This window comes from Balaenoptera physalus (genome assembly GCF_965194825.1).
Source record: "Balaenoptera physalus genome assembly, chromosome: 18".
In the NCBI taxonomy this organism is placed as follows: Eukaryota; Metazoa; Chordata; class Mammalia; order Artiodactyla; family Balaenopteridae; genus Balaenoptera; species Balaenoptera physalus.
The window spans coordinates 63,353,476-63,368,729 of record NC_138899.1 but is presented as its reverse complement, the minus strand read 5'-3'; the positions used below and the strand labels follow the sequence as shown (position 1 = coordinate 63,368,729).

Genomic DNA, 15,254 nt, shown 5'->3' with positions numbered 1-15,254 from the left:
AACAGAATTGCTCAGTCTTATGGTAATTCAGTGTGTAACTTACTGAGGTACTACCAAACTGTTTTCCATAGAGGCTGCTCCATTTTACATTCCCACCAGCAGTGTACAGGGTTCCAATTTCTCCATTCCTCACTTGTTATTGTTAGTTGTTTTTTTTTTTTAATTGTAGCTGGCCTGGTCTCATTGTAGTTTTGATTTGTGTTTCCCTAATGATCTAATGATGTTGAGGATTTTTTCACATGCTTATTGGCCATTTGTATATCTTCTTTGGAGAAATGGCAAGTCCTTTGCCCCTTTTTATTTTATTTTTTAATATTTATTTGTTTTGGTTGTGCCAGGTCTTAGTTGCAGCACACGGGATATTCGTTGAGGCATGCAGGATCTTTAGTTGCAGCCTGTGAACTTCTTAGTTGTGGCATGCAAACTCTTAGTTGCAGCATGCATGCGGGATCTAGTTCCCCGACCAGGGATCGGACCCGGGCCCCCTGCATTGGGAGCGTGGAGACTTACCCACTGGACCACCAAGGAAGTCCCCCTTTGCCCCTTTTTAAAAAAGGTTGTTTGTCTTTTTGTTGTTGTGTTGTATGAGTTCTTTATATATTCTGGACACTAGATGCTGATCATATATATGATTTGCAAATATTTTCTTACATTCTGTATATTGTCTTTTCACGCTCTTGATAGTGTCCTGTGATACACACAATTTTTAAATTTTGAAGAAGTTCAGTTTATCCATTTTTTTTGTTGTTGCTCATGCTTTTGATGTTGTAGCTAAGAAACCATTGCCAAATACAAGGTCATGAGGATGTACCCCTATATTTTCCTCTAAAAGTTTTATTAGCTCTTATATTTAGTTTTTTTATCAATTTTGAGTTAATTTTTGTTTATGGTGCAACGTAAGGGTATAACTTTATTTGTTTGCATGTGGATATCTAGTTGTCCCATGTTGAGTGTTTATCATTATTATTATTATGAAAAGGTGTTGGATTTTGTCAAATACTTTTTCTGCATCAGTTGAAATGATCATATGGTTTTCTTTCAATGTACTAATGTGTCATCTTAGTTTCCTAGAGCTTCTATAACAAAGTACCAAAGACTAAGTGTCCTAAAACTACAGAAAGTCACTGTCTCAGAGTTCTGGCAACTAGAAGTCCAAGATCAAGGTGTCAACAGGGTTGGTTCCTCTTGGAGCTTTCAGGGAAAATCTATGCCTCTCTCCTAGCTTCTGGTGGTTGCCAGCAATCCTTGGCATTCCTTGCCTTATAGATGCATAATTCCAATCTCTGTGTCCATCTTCACATGGCATTTTCCTCTGCGTATCTCTGTGTGTTTCTGTGTCCAAAATTCCCTCTTCCTCTAAAGATATTGGTAATTTGATTCAGGCCCAAGCTAACTCAGTATGAACTGATCTTAATTTGATTACATCCTATTTCCAAATAAGGTTATGTTCACAGGTACCAAGGGTTAGGACTTGAACATTCATCTTTTTAGAGGATGCAGTTCAGTCTAGTACATGTGGTGTATTACATCAATTGATTTTATTATGTTGAGCCATGCTTGTATTTCTGGAATAAATCCCATTTAGTCATGGCATGTAATCCTTTTAATATTATTCTGGACTTTGCTTGTATTTTGTTGAGGATTTTTGCATCTTTATTCATAAAGGACAGTGGTCTGTAGTTTTCTTGTGATAGCTTTGTCTGGCTTTGGTATCAGGGTAATGCTGACCTCATAGAATGAGTTAGGAAGTATTCCCCTGTCTTTTATTTTTTGGATGAATCTGAAATGGATTGGTGTTAATTTTTCTTTAAAAGTTTGTAGAATTCACCAGTGAAATCATCTAGTCCTGGGCTTTTGTTGAGAGGTTTTTGGTTACTGATTCAACCTCCTTATAGAAATAAAAAAGATTATAAGAAAATACTACAAATAATTGTACATCAATAAATTAGATAACCTAGATGAAATGGACAAATCCCTAGAAATGCACAAACTACCAAACTGATACAAAAAAAAAAGAGAGAGAATCTGATTCATGGACTCTCATTTCACCTACACCATGAGCCCTTCCTGTTCCAAACTCAGAAATCTAATGTTATCTCCACCTCCTTTGAACCTCCACAGCTTTTCATTTCCCTCTTATAGGTCCTTAACATCCTGGTGTCATTTTTCCTTCCTCATGCTTGCTGGATTGGAGGAACCTTGAGGGTTCAACCTTGTAGCTCCCACTGTCCCCATAGCCGATCACTGGCCATAGTGTGTTTGGAGTAGAGTTGTGCACTATTGGAGGTTCAGGATGAGGAGGCGGTGTGCAGAGGGGCTGGTGGTGAAGCACTCAGCCCTTCTGAGGAGTGAGGAGCCCAGAACATGAAACCAGAGAGCTATATAGCAGTCAACAGTTTTATGGGTGTTCTGGTCATGTCATTCTATATATAGCATCTAACTAGGAAGTGTGTCCTTTGCAAAATACTGTACCAGTCAGCATTATAGTTTTTCTTTTTTTTAATATGCTTGGTTTTTTGGTTTTTTTTTTTTTTTTTTGGCTGCACCTCGCAGCATATGGGATCTTAGTTCCCCAACCAGGGATGGAACCCGCGCCCCCTGCAGTGAAAGCACAGAGTCTTAACCACTGGACCACCAGGGAGGTCCCAGCATTATAGTTTTGAGTTATTGTGTCCTGTTATTATAGTTGTTACTGTCTTTTATAGTACAGCTGAGTTATTAGCCCAGGATCATGGTTTCAACTAGGAGTGCACTTAAGAATCTTTGTGGAACTTTATAAAAATACAGAGAGCCGGACCTCCCCTCTAGATCTACTGAACTGGAGTCTCTGGGAGGTGGGACCTAGGCAGTTATAAATTTTAAAGCTCCACATATATAAGAAAATAATAACATTGGTGACCTCCAGGGAGAGGAGGTGAGGGGGGACTTTTCACATTTGTCCTTTTTGAATTTTGAGCCAGATGAATATATTAAGTATATTCAATATATTATATATATTGAATATTTTATATTTTATATATATGGTTATATATTTATATATTATCTATTTCATTATATAGAATTATATATATTTATTTAATTTTATAATCACATATTTAGTTATAATGGTAATTTTAAATATATGATTAAATATATAATTTTAAAATATTGAATATATTTGTATATTCTCTGTAGAAAATGGATATGAATGGGGAATTACTCATTTTCCTCAATAAGGAAGTGTAATCTGGGGCTTTCTGTATTTTACTAACACACGTAACAAATGAGACACAGGTGGGATCCGTGTTTTCCCTGATGTGCATTCCTTGTCCTAGGTGTTTGCTTCTCATGTTTCAGGTGTTTGTGGCCAGTCCTCACAAAACACAGCCTATTGTGGAGATTCTACTAAAAAACCAACCCAAACTCATCGAGTTTCTGAGCAGCTTCCAAAAAGAAAGGACGGACGATGAGCAGTTCACCGATGAGAAGAACTACTTGATTAAACAGATTCGAGACTTGAAGAAAACGGCGCCTTGAAGTCTCACCCAGTTTCCTGCCACCGTCACTGTCTCATTTGTTCAGTTTGTACAAAACGTGTCATTTCAAAAAGTAGTCATTCTTGGGAAGGCTTTGGAGGTGGCTATTTTTTTCTCAATTCATTGTTCAGGGTAGATGGAATATAAATGTCTGAAAGAAAAAAATTAATTTAGAATAATATATTCATCTTAATCGAGTCTGTGATTATTTATGTGAAATCAGAGCCATTGTTTTAGACATTGATAAAAGCAATTTTAACCCTTTCTTGATGAAGGGCAACAAGGTTGTGGGCTTGCAGACCTGAGCCCTCAGTCACCACGAGCCACCAAGTAGTAGGAGCCCAAAGAATGGGCGTCACTGAGTCCTCGAAGAGGATTAAATTCTCAGAGAACTGGGCATGGGGGCAAGACGCATGAAACTGTTTTGCCCATCTATACTTGGACAAACAAATTTCTCAAGGCACCAAGAAAATAAGATCCATGTTTTCAGTCATTACGTATTCTGTTCCCTGCCCATATCTTTTAACTGTAATCATTCATTCCTAACTTCCTAGGGAATTGATGCCCACCTTTCTGCTTACTGCCCCACGTTCCACCCCAATGGATCTCCTCAGCATGACCAACTCATGGTACATGCACACACACACACTCCCCCACTCTGACCAGGTTAGCATGGGACCAACTAAGTCCAAACAGAATGGACTAACAAGGGTCACGGGTGTAGAGGACCCACGGGGTAGGACCTGCTCACTTGAGAACTTGGAACAGATGGGTAAGAACCACAGCTCTAGCGACAGTTACTGCTGTTTCCCACAGACTTCTGTCGGGCTAGTGAATGTTTGGAATATTTCATTCATGCTTCTCATTATGGGAAAAAAGTTTCGTGGTGAAAGTGTGTTTTAGAGTAGGAATCATTGCATTTAGATTCCTAGCGTGTGCAAAACCATGGGTCCAGAGGGTTGCACAGGCCTTTATAAATAAGGGAACGTTGCCGTTGGAAGCGCAAATGATTAAATGCATGAAAAAAATCCTCAAAGGACTAAAAATTTTTTTCACTTTATTTTCTAATAAGCTGTCGTTCTAATTTTACATCAAATTCCTCAGTGAAAAGGTAGAAGACTTATAAAAATGTTGGTCTCAAATACTCTCTTGCATACTAGGATGGTTAAGGAATTAATTTGTGTGTTTTTTAAAAGGCCATGGTTTGTTTTCAGACATCAAGTGTATAAAACGGAATTTTAAGCTATATTTACAAGACATTAAAGGTACAATTGTTAATCTGTATTTTTTTCATAATTCTGTTTCCAAATCATGAGTTATTGCCTTCCATAGGAATCTTCACTTTTTACAACATTGGGTACTGTGTTCTTCAACCAGATATTTCTCCACCCAGAGAGGGAAAGATCCCTCTCCAGGATCAGTGCCCTTGTAGATGTAGCATCTGAAGAATCACCTGGTGTGGTTTCATCCTTCTTGGCCGTGTCTTTCCGTGCCCAGCGTCAGATCCTGAGGCAGATGCTGCAGGGCTTGTGGGACCTTCTTGCAGCAGCTCTGGCCAGTGCCGGGCCGTCTGATGACCTTCATTCTTCAGTCACTGAGGTCAGATTATTTTTATAACATTCCCTGACAGTCCATAGTCTCTTCAAATTTGACTTTTCTGATTTTGTTTATTTGTTTAAGAGAGATGAGTGTAAATATTTTTTTTAAAAAAGAAGGCAGCGCAATAATGACCATTGGAAATGTATTTCATTGCTTAAATACTGTTCCACACATCGTGGGACACATGTTTTCAGTTGGAAAGCAAGGCCTTGTTATAATTCTTTTTTGATAAATAAAACATATTTTATTTCCTCCGAGCTTGAATTAGCTCATTCCTAGCAATCCCTTATCCTAGTTTAGTACCTCACAAACAAAACTAGTCTAAAAGGCAATAAATGAAGTAGCTGAGATTTTGCTGTGATACAAATTTGTAGATTATTAACGTGAAAGAGGGAGCAAGAAGCTCACAGTTAAAATATGTTTGCATAAAAGTCACTGTAAATATTGTGAGAATTGCGTTTTGAAAAGGCCATAATTAATAAGCTATTTCAAAAACACACATTTAAATAAAGACTGACTAAATGAAAAGGTGCCACATATTCCTTGGTTGGTTTCATTCCTCTGCATGTCCCGCCTCTGTGTTCTTGTCACTGCTCCAAACAGGGAAAGCCCCAGGCGGAGGGCACCCCAGGCTGCCCAGAGGCCCCACGCCCACTTCCCCTGTCCTTGGCTGTCCCATCCTCCCAGTGAGGCTCACTGCCATTGACCAAGGGCCGCCTGTCAGGCAGTATAGAAACACTTCACGTTATTGATGCTTCACCACAGCCAGAGTCACTCCCATTTTATATTTGAAGAAACTGAGGCTCTGAGCAGTTTATCCCAGACAGTGTGGACTAGACTTGGGGTACAAAGCACGGTGGCCGGAGGCCAAGCTCCTGCTCTTATTCTTTTTTTCATCCTCAAGGCTGTGAACGAGGGGAGGTCCTGGGGGTGGGGAATTATGTCGTGCCCTCCCCCACTGCTGCCTGGGAGGCTCCCGGGGGTGAAGGTCCTAGAATGAAGCCAGGATGGATTGAAATCATAATGTTCTTGGATGACGCTCTGGCTAAAGCCAGGCATCTGCCCAAATGTTAGGATTATTACCCTGGGAGAAAAGGCCGAGAGGCACTCAGCCCTTGGGCAAGTGTTCTGACTGCCAGCCTCTGCGGGTTCTCGTCCTGGAGGGCTCTGGGGAGCAGTATATGCTGAGGAGGGGCAGCAAGCTTTCCAAAGCCTCTGTCGCCAGCCACACTGGTTGGTCTGTGTGAGACGCAGCTGCTCTGAGCCATAGTGCCGTCTGGAAACTACGCAGGACTTGAAAGTGATTGTAATAAAGGGAAGGAAAATGAAATTCAAAAATCACTAGGTTTTTTTTTTTAATATGAAAAGATAGTTGTTTCAAAATAGGTTTACAGATCTTTCTAGTCTACTATACTAGAGGAAATTTAGATTTATATCTTTTACTTTTTTTTTCTGTTTTATCCAAAAGAATGTTGTACGTATAGCATGTACATCTTTTCATGCGTGTTTTTTCAGGAAGGTTTTGGCTATTTTAATGAGGACCTATAGTTAGATAAAGGCTGGAAACAAAAAGAGACCTGGAAAAGCTAGACTTAGTCTTTCTAAGAAGATTGAAAAGACAGAAGATGGCTGTGAACAAGGATGTGATTTTGTTTTTGACATACAGAAAGTGCTGTTATGTGACTACCGTAATTAAAGCAAAGTATGACAAAATGATCAGCCTGGCCAGCACTAAGCCTCTTCAGAGACCCTGTCGTATCACTCTTCACTTTACGGAGGAGAGCGCTGGATCACAGAAAGGGTGAGTAACTTCTCCAGGTCAAACAGCTGGCAGCAGAGCCAGGATTGAGGGCCAGTCTGACCCCAGAGTCCATGTCTTCGGAAACTAGGCTGCATGTCTGGGCCGCCTCCCGCCAGGCCTGCTCTTCGACTCCACCCCAGGGGCAGACACTTCATTCATCATGGCCCCCAAGGAAAGGAGGAAATATTGGATTCCACCTAAAGGATAACTCAATAGAAAGATTTCAAAAGCTAGTTTCATTTCAGGGGGAAACTTTGCTTCATGTGGTTGTCTGGTGTTGGAAGATCAAATTAGACCTATGCATGGGATAAGGGATTCGATCTTGAATTTCTGTATCATTTTGAGCAATCTCTTGGCTCTACACAGGTGTTAATTCCAAACCACTCTTCTGCATCTGCTTCTGTTTTCCTGACTTACTTTTGCAGTTGGACATAATATCAGCTTAGATTTCCTGATAGATTGGTTGCTGCCCAGCCAGCCGTGCCTCCATTTCAGATTCCTCAGCGGCCCAGCACCACGGGGCTACCACGAGGCTACCACGAGGCAGATGTTCTGATGCATGTACAAACGATCCTGTTGAGATCACCGAGTCCCTCATCACTCCCTCCCAGGAGGAAGGTGTACAATTACCAATACCCTGAAAGTCACAGAACCATACAAAAATTCCCAGTCCCTTTACCATCAGTTAATTCAATATCGATTGTAATTTAATCACTGCCCTGTGAGCCATCTATGTTACGTGAAAGCTGTGATCGCAGGGGCCTTTTGGAAGAACATGTTGTTGTAATATACATTAATAATTTATCCATTAGCGAAGGTTGAAAAAATGAGTTTCTCTCATTTTAATTCTGAAATTTAAAGCCTAGATAAAGCAACCAAAATCTTTATTTATTCAACCAACATTCACTGAACTCACTCTCTGTGCCCGTCAGGGGTTGATCCACAGAGTTACTGTAGGGGGTTACTGTGGGGGTCAAACCTATGTGCTGTGGGGGCTGGGTAAGTAGCCTTCGTAAGCCTGTCCCCTGCGTCTGGCACTGGGCCTGAGTCAGCAGGGAAGGGAAGATAGGCTGAAGTGGGCGCCCATGAGGACAGCTGGAATCCATGGATATGATCTGGAGCCCACACCGCCTTCCCGGCCTCCCAGCCTCCACCTCCGACGCCGTGGCTGACTGTAAGACCGCACAACTCACTGTACAGCTCCCCCAGCTGAGCCCAGATTTGGAGCAGCTGACGGAGGAGGGGCAGGGGGGCTGGGGCCCCAGTGGCAGGGTGAGCCAGCAGGCCTGCGGCAACGTCCTGCGCTGCGATGGCCCCGACCTTCCCGGGGCAAGTGTGGCTGCCACCTCATTTCCACTTGCAACGCTGCCAGCTTTCTCTTGACCTCAGCCCTAATTCATCACCATGCAGGAGAGGAGACTGGGGACGTGTTCCAGCTAAACGGACACATCCCAGACCCACCACTTACGTGTTGCACTGGAGGAGGTGTTTCCACATCCTCTTAATGTCTTTCCCCCCTTGAAGACCTCTGGCTGTTTTTTCCTCTTAAGCGACATGAGAGGTTTGTGCGGTGTCGATGGACCCAGGCAGACACTGGGGACAGCCACGCCTGGACTTAATCCCAGCTCCACTACAAGTGTTTGATCGTGAGAATCACTGACCTTCAGTTTCCTACCTGTAAAATGAGGCAAAAAGAGGAGCTGCCTCACAGGGAATCAATGAGGCAAAGTCTGTGATGTGCCGGCCCGGGGTTCGCTCCCATGTTGAGCTCCCTCAGCTACCCTGCGGGGCTCGCAGCCAGTGGGAGAGGGAATTCCACTCCAGTGTGGAATCTGGGCGGAAGGGGCCATGGGCATGAAGCACGTGTGGCCAGAGACTGACAGGTGTGTGCCCTGAGTGTTGGGTGTGTGGATGCGTGGAGGGAGCCAGGAGGAGAGCCTTCAATGCCACCCAAAGGGTCTCGGGCCATCGTGGAGGCAGCTGGCCTTTCAGCAGGAAGACATGCATCCTGCCTGTCAGAGCAAGGTCGGTCAGGAGGAGAGTGGCCTGGCGTGGGGAGCGCTGAGTGGGGGGATGCAAGACAGTGAGGACCCTCTAAGAACAGCTATGGCCGAGCTGCTGCCTGCTCTGAGAAGGCCCTGTTCTGGGTGCTTCACAAATACTAAACTCAAACCTTAGAACCACCCGTGAGGCACGTGCTCTTATTATCCTGACTTTACAAGTGTGGAAACCGAGGCGCAGAGAGGGCCACCGGCCCGATTGTCCACTGAGCCCATGGCGGGGCAGGATTCAAACCCAGGGCTCAGAGGCAGGAGCTTTAGAACCTGTGAGATACTTAGGACTTAACACTGACTGGGCTTAGTTCCACAATACATGCACCCCAATGTTCATTGCAGCACTAGTTACAACAGCCAGGACACATCACTTTTAAAAGATCAGGGCGAGTGTGGACTCAGGGCCACTGTGCCTAAGCCTCTCTGCTCTCCATCAAAGAACTTCCACCTTCCTTTTGTGGCCCCTCTCACTTTTGCCCCCAGTACTCAGCAAGTTTTCTTGCAACAAATGATTAGTTCTTCTCTTCTGACTTGTGGGGCTCCCTGCCACAGCACAGCTCTTGCCCAGCTGAACCCCATCCCTGCTTCATCTCAGTTCTGCATGGGCTTCGCTCTTCCCACTCGTGGAAGGGAGACAGCTCAGGGATCACCAGTGGGGGCCCTCTTGAGACACTTCCACTCTGATTCAGAAACACACTCCTACCTCTTTACTGTTAACTCCTACAGATGCAGCCAGCAGTTTCTGGGCGCTTCTCTCAGCAGGTGCCTCCTACTGGCTTCTCCACTAGGGTTTCAGGACAAACTACCACAGAACTGCCTCAGCCTCTTCCCAGTCCTCCCCCCGCTCCCCCTTCTGTCTAGAAATCACTTTGGTTTATCATCAGGAACTGAGCAGGTCCAAGACCCAGGCTTCTGCCTCTGCCCAGGCCAGTACTCTTCCTTTGAGGTGAAAGCCTTAAAATGTAGCTCCCTGGCCCTTGATGGGAAGCAATGTGGAGTGAATAAGCATGTTTAAATTTAGGCAGGCTAGTTTGGGATACCTTTTCAAAAAAAAAAAAACGGACAAAACCAGATATAAAGGTGTCTGGCAAGATTAGAATCAGAGTAGGTGATGTGCTTCTAAAAATTAGTTTCAGTGAGTCCCAGGGACTAATTAAGGTTTACTTTTAAAAGCGTCCCTTGGTACGCAGCCGCCTCCTGCATGCTGTGCGTGTTACTGGGACTCGTATATAGGAAATGGTATGTGAGCATCCAAACAGGACTCTGCTGCCGTTCTCCTTGTCGTCTCTGATCTTCATCACTAGACCCAGCAACCCTCACCCCTCCCTGCCACCTTCCCTGCACCTTTCGGTTACAGAGGCAAATGGGCTTCTGGCCACAGGATATAAAGTCTGGGGCTGTTCCAAGAGTCCCCTCCTCTTTGCCTGCTCTTTCCTGTCCCTTCCTTGAATACTCTCCCCCATTAGTGATGCTGGGAAACACATAGGACAGGCAAAGCAACTATTTAAAACCTTGTAACTGGGGACTTTCCCCTCCTCCCCTCGCTTCTTCCTTCCATCCTATTCCTCCTTTCTTCTTCCTTCAATGCATTTTCCACCCACAAGGAACTTTCCTATCACTGTGAACTTTGCTGGTGCAGAGGAACACCTATTTTTTTTGGAGCATAGACACCCAGGCATTTCTTAAACCTCCCCAAAATTAAAAAAAAAAAAAAAGGAAAAAAAAAAGAGTCCTTATTGGCCTGGTTGTTCAAAGGATAAGAACAGCTTTATCCTACTCAGTACCAAACCCACTTCAGTACCCTTACTGAGGCCATGAGAGCCTAGGGGTTTCTGCCCAGGACAGGAGCCATGGCATGTTGGCAGAGACCAAACGGGGACCAGGAAAAGGGGTGATGTTCCCTTCCCCCTCCACCTCCAACCTCTGTCAGCAATGAGCTGCCCTGAACAGTGGCAGGAACTCCCCCTCTGCACAGTAGCTGGTCAGGGTTGAGTGCAGTCCTGGGGGCCAGGGGATAGCATGCCCAGCTGTGTCAGCTGAGAGGATCTGTGCACATCTTAGAGCAATGAGAAGCCCACGCACCGCAATGAAGAGTAGCCCCCGCTCACCGCAACTAGAGAAAGCCCGCGCGCAGCAACGAAGACCCAACGCAGCCAAAAACAAAAAAACAAAAAACAAGTCAGGGTTCAGACCTAAGAAAGATGTCACTATTTGCAGCCTGGTTCAGTGCAGTGGTTCTCAAAGTGTGAACCATTTTGTTTTAATTTCTAATACGGTACAGTAAATGTTGATAGATTTAACTCAAACAGATCTTTTGGGTCTTTTAATAATTTTTGAGAGTGTAAAGAGGCCCTGAGACCAAAAATCAGAGAACCTCTGGTTTAGCGGAAGGACTGTACATTTTGGAACGAAGTGGTCTTTGTTTTGTCTCCTCTGTCACCCACTAACTGCGTAACCCAAGCCAAGTTATTTCAGCTCTCTGGTCTTCCACTTTCTATGGATTAGGCTAATTGCCCTTATAATTATCTGCTCAAGAATGTTTCCCTGATTATGTCGGTGGGGTTGGTTTCACATCCTCAGGGCCTAGCACAGCACATGGCATGATACACGACGGGGTCTCAATAAATAATTACGAATTGATTGGCGGGCCGGGTGAGAGGATTAAGTAGGGTAATACGTGTAAAGTGCTGCTGAGGTACCTGGCACACGGCAGATGTCACAGGTGCTCAGTAGATGTCAGATCGCTTCCTCACCACCAGCGCTGTCCTCCACTGTAGCCCCCAGGAGAGAAAACGCACAGTTGGTCTAAGCAAAGTGAACAGCTGAAGCGCTGGTTCTCAGCGTGCGCTTCCCAGCAGCATCAGCAGCATCTCCTGGGAAACTGTCAGAGAGACAAATTATTTGGCTCTAATACTAGACCCACTGAATCATAAACTCTGGAGGTGGCGCGCACGCATCTGTGTTAAATAATACTGGAACGTACTGAAAGGGAGGCGGGGTGGGGGAGGGGGGTTAGGAGGTTGAAAGGCTGAGTCCCAGCGCAGCAGGTCCAGCCCGGGGACCCCCCCCCGCCCCCCGCACAGCCCTCCCAACCCCCCCTTGCTTCCCCGCCGTCAGGAGGAGGGGCGCTGCGACTCCAGCCGGGACTCTGGGCCTCCCCCTCCACGATTCCCCCGGGACGCGCAGGGCGGGGCCCCCTTCCCACCCACACTGGGCCTAGCGAGACGGTGGGAGGGCAGGGGCGGGATGAAGGACCAAAATTCCCCAGACTAGGATGCTGCGCAGCTCTTCCTAAACAGGAAGACGAGGCAATTTGGTCCAGAGAGTCAGAAGGGCCCGGTAACCAGCTTCGCCTCTCTGGGCACCTTTTTGAGGTTCAGCCAACCCCATCTCCAACCCCATCTCCCAACCTTGGGGGTCGGGCCAGGGAGCCACAGGTGGGATCCTCCGGTGCTCTGGCGCCCTCTAGCGGCCATCGGCTCTAAAGCCAACTCTCAGCCCTTCCTCCTGCTTCTCTCCCCAGCGCCCCGGGGCTGCCCTGGCCTTGGGCACCTGCCAGCCTGATTCCATTCCTCCTCTCCCTCTAAGTGCAATGAAGTGCCCTACAGAGGTTTAGGATCTCTTGGAGAAGGTCTTTTAGTCAATACACTTTAACCCTGAGAAGGTTGTTTCTAGAATAAACCTGAAATACTGTATTTTTCTCCATGTGTTTCCAAGGAGAAACAGCCCAGTGTGTGCTGGGTCCCTCACACTTCTGTACACTACTAAATGACACTATTTTATTTTTTTTAACCTTATAAGGATGCATCCTCTTCTGGAATTCCTCTAATCACAAAGTCTCACTCTCAAGTTCTTGAAAATGAGGGCGGTCCCTGAAAGGCAGGTAAAGCAACCGAGGACAAAAGAAAATCGTAAATCATTTATCAGTCAGAAGAACTTTGCTGAAGATACTGAAGCCATAATTTAAGCCTCATTAGGTGCAAAGCAACCAGAATAAAAGATTCAAATGTGTTTTGAGCTGAATGGAAATTCTAAAGTTGAGGAAAAGGAGATAAATGGTCTGCAAGTCTTAAATAGTAGGATATGTATACAGACCTCAAAAGCCTTTTTTTTTTTTTTTTTTGCATGAACTTGCCTAAATAGGACTGTGCTGTTGATAACACTTCCTGGTATTTCCCTGTGAAACCAGAACCGTTATCTTGCTGACTGAGTTAACGGGGGTCACAGGATTTAAGGGTGCTTATTGAATCAAAGAAGGTCATGGGATTTAAGGCCGCTGATAGATCTAACAGTGGTCACGGGATTTTAGGAGGCTGCTTGATCATACAGGGGTCACAGGATTTAAGGGGGCTGATTGATCGAACGGTTTTGTCAAGAAGAATTGCTCATGCACAGTTTTAGCTTTCTCTTTTAAATGTCACAACTGAATCAATCAAGTCCAGAGAGATTTTATGTGTTTACAGTTTAAGGAATCTACAGGGGAATCCTTTATTCTGTCTTCAATGAAAGGTCCATTCAAAAAAAATAAACTTTCTAAAATGTTGATTTTCCATCTCTGGCTCACAACATCGTATTTATAACTTTGTGTTTCTTTTGACTTAGAAAACTAGAGCTCTCTCTTCTTGGAAATACATGGAGAAAAATACAGTATTTCAGGTTCATTCTAGAAACCACCTTCTCAGGGTCAAGGTGTATTGACTAAAAGAGCTTCTTTCTCCAAGAGATTCTAAACCTCTGTAGGGCACTTCATTGTGCTTAAAGGGAGAGGAGGAACAAAATCAGGCTGGCAGGTGCCCAAGGCCAGTGCAGCCCCCAGGGCTGGGGAGGGAGGCAGGAGGAAGGACTAAGAGTTGGCCTTAGAGCGAACGGCCGCTAGAGGGCGCCGGAGCACCGGCGGATCCCACCTGCGGCTCCCGGCCAGACATCCAGGCTGGGAGATGGGGATGGAGGAACCCCAAGTACATGCCCAGAGAGGAGGGGTTGGTAACCGGGTGCTTCTGACTCTCCAGCCCAAATTGCCTCGCCTCACACAGAGGACAGAGGTCTGCCCCTTCAGCATCCGATGGGGCACTTCCAGCCTGGTCAGGTGGCCCAGTGGCTGGACAGCCTCACAGGCTGTCTGCGGTGTGACTGCTCTTTGCTTCTCCAGAGGCAGGACTCTGGACCCAGAAATACCTGGCTTGACTCTTGGGCTTGCAGTTTGCAAGCTGTAGGCCTGCGTGGGTGCTGGCATCTGGAAAACGGGGCTGGTGGTCCTGAACGTGGAGCCTGTAAAAGCGGTGGTATTTTGGTGGGTGGGCTGTGCTCATACCTGTGCCCTTCCTCTCCGAGTTTTCCGCCAACTTCCTTCTTCCCTTTCCATCTGAGCCTCCCCCTGCTGTCCCCACGCCCCTCCCCTCAGCAGAAGGTTCTCGCTTATCCATCTGTTGTACAATCATTGATCCCAGCCTTTACGTCAAAAGTTATGTTAGGTGCTGGGATCAAGGAGAAGTTTCCGACTTTTGAAGTTTCAGGCTTGAGAGGCAGAGTGAGTGGAGCCGGGTCACGTGACTAGATGCCCGCCACCTGCCCTAAATCCGGGGCACCTGACGTTTAGCGCCCGGAGTGGGGCGAGGAAGGGAACGGACAAAAGGCCCTGCAAGTGACTGAGGGCCCAGCGCCCCGCCGACCGCAATGGAGCCCAGGTCCCTACGGAGCCCGAACTCCCGGCACGGCCTCTCTTGCATCCATCCGCCCTAGCTGAGTTGCCTGGGAGCCGGAGGGGAGGGCGGCGCGACGCGGAGCCAGCCCACGGCCGCTCGGCCGCTGCGCTACGACGGACCGCGCCCGCTGAGGCCCCGGCCGCCCCTGGGGCCTCAGGCCAGGTAAGCTGGCCCGGACCCTGCACCGCCCACGGGGGCGGGGGGTGGGTCCCGAGGCTAACTTTCGAGTCGCAGGGGTTCGCTCGGAGCTGCGACTGCTCTTTAGGAAGAGCTGCCCCGTAGCACCTTAGTCCAGAGGAATTTGGGTCCCTCATCTCGCCCCTGACCTCCGCCCGGCTTGCTTGGGCCCCGGGGTGGGGGTGGAAACCTGCGCGTCCTGAGGGGAATCGGGGAGGGGGAGGTGCAGAGCCCCTCCTCCTGACGGCGGGGAAGGGGTGGGGGCGTGTCTGTGCGGGGTCCTGGGGCGGGACCCGCTGCGGCGGGACTTCGCCTCCTAACCTCCCCTCCCCCCGCTTACAGTGGGTTCCAATAATGTTTAATTGCCTCTCGCGCTCTCGGGCTTAAAATTCATCCACAGGCTCGC

General features: G+C 46.6%; 1 protein-coding gene across 6 annotated transcripts in view; it reads left to right on the top strand.

The window, feature by feature from the left end:
- Positions 1 to 5,653, top strand: part of CAB39L (calcium binding protein 39 like) — a 94,499-nt gene extending 88,846 nt beyond the window's left edge. For all 6 annotated transcript variants that reach the window (XM_082434505.1, XM_082434502.1, XM_082434504.1 and 3 more), the window contains one exon: positions 3,337 to 5,653. In XM_082434505.1, the coding sequence (XP_082290631.1) occupies positions 3,337 to 3,516 (180 nt within the window). In that variant the 3' untranslated portion in view covers positions 3,517 to 5,653. The remainder of the gene's footprint in view (positions 1 to 3,336) is intronic.
- Positions 5,654 to 15,254: the final 9,601 nt, after the last annotated feature.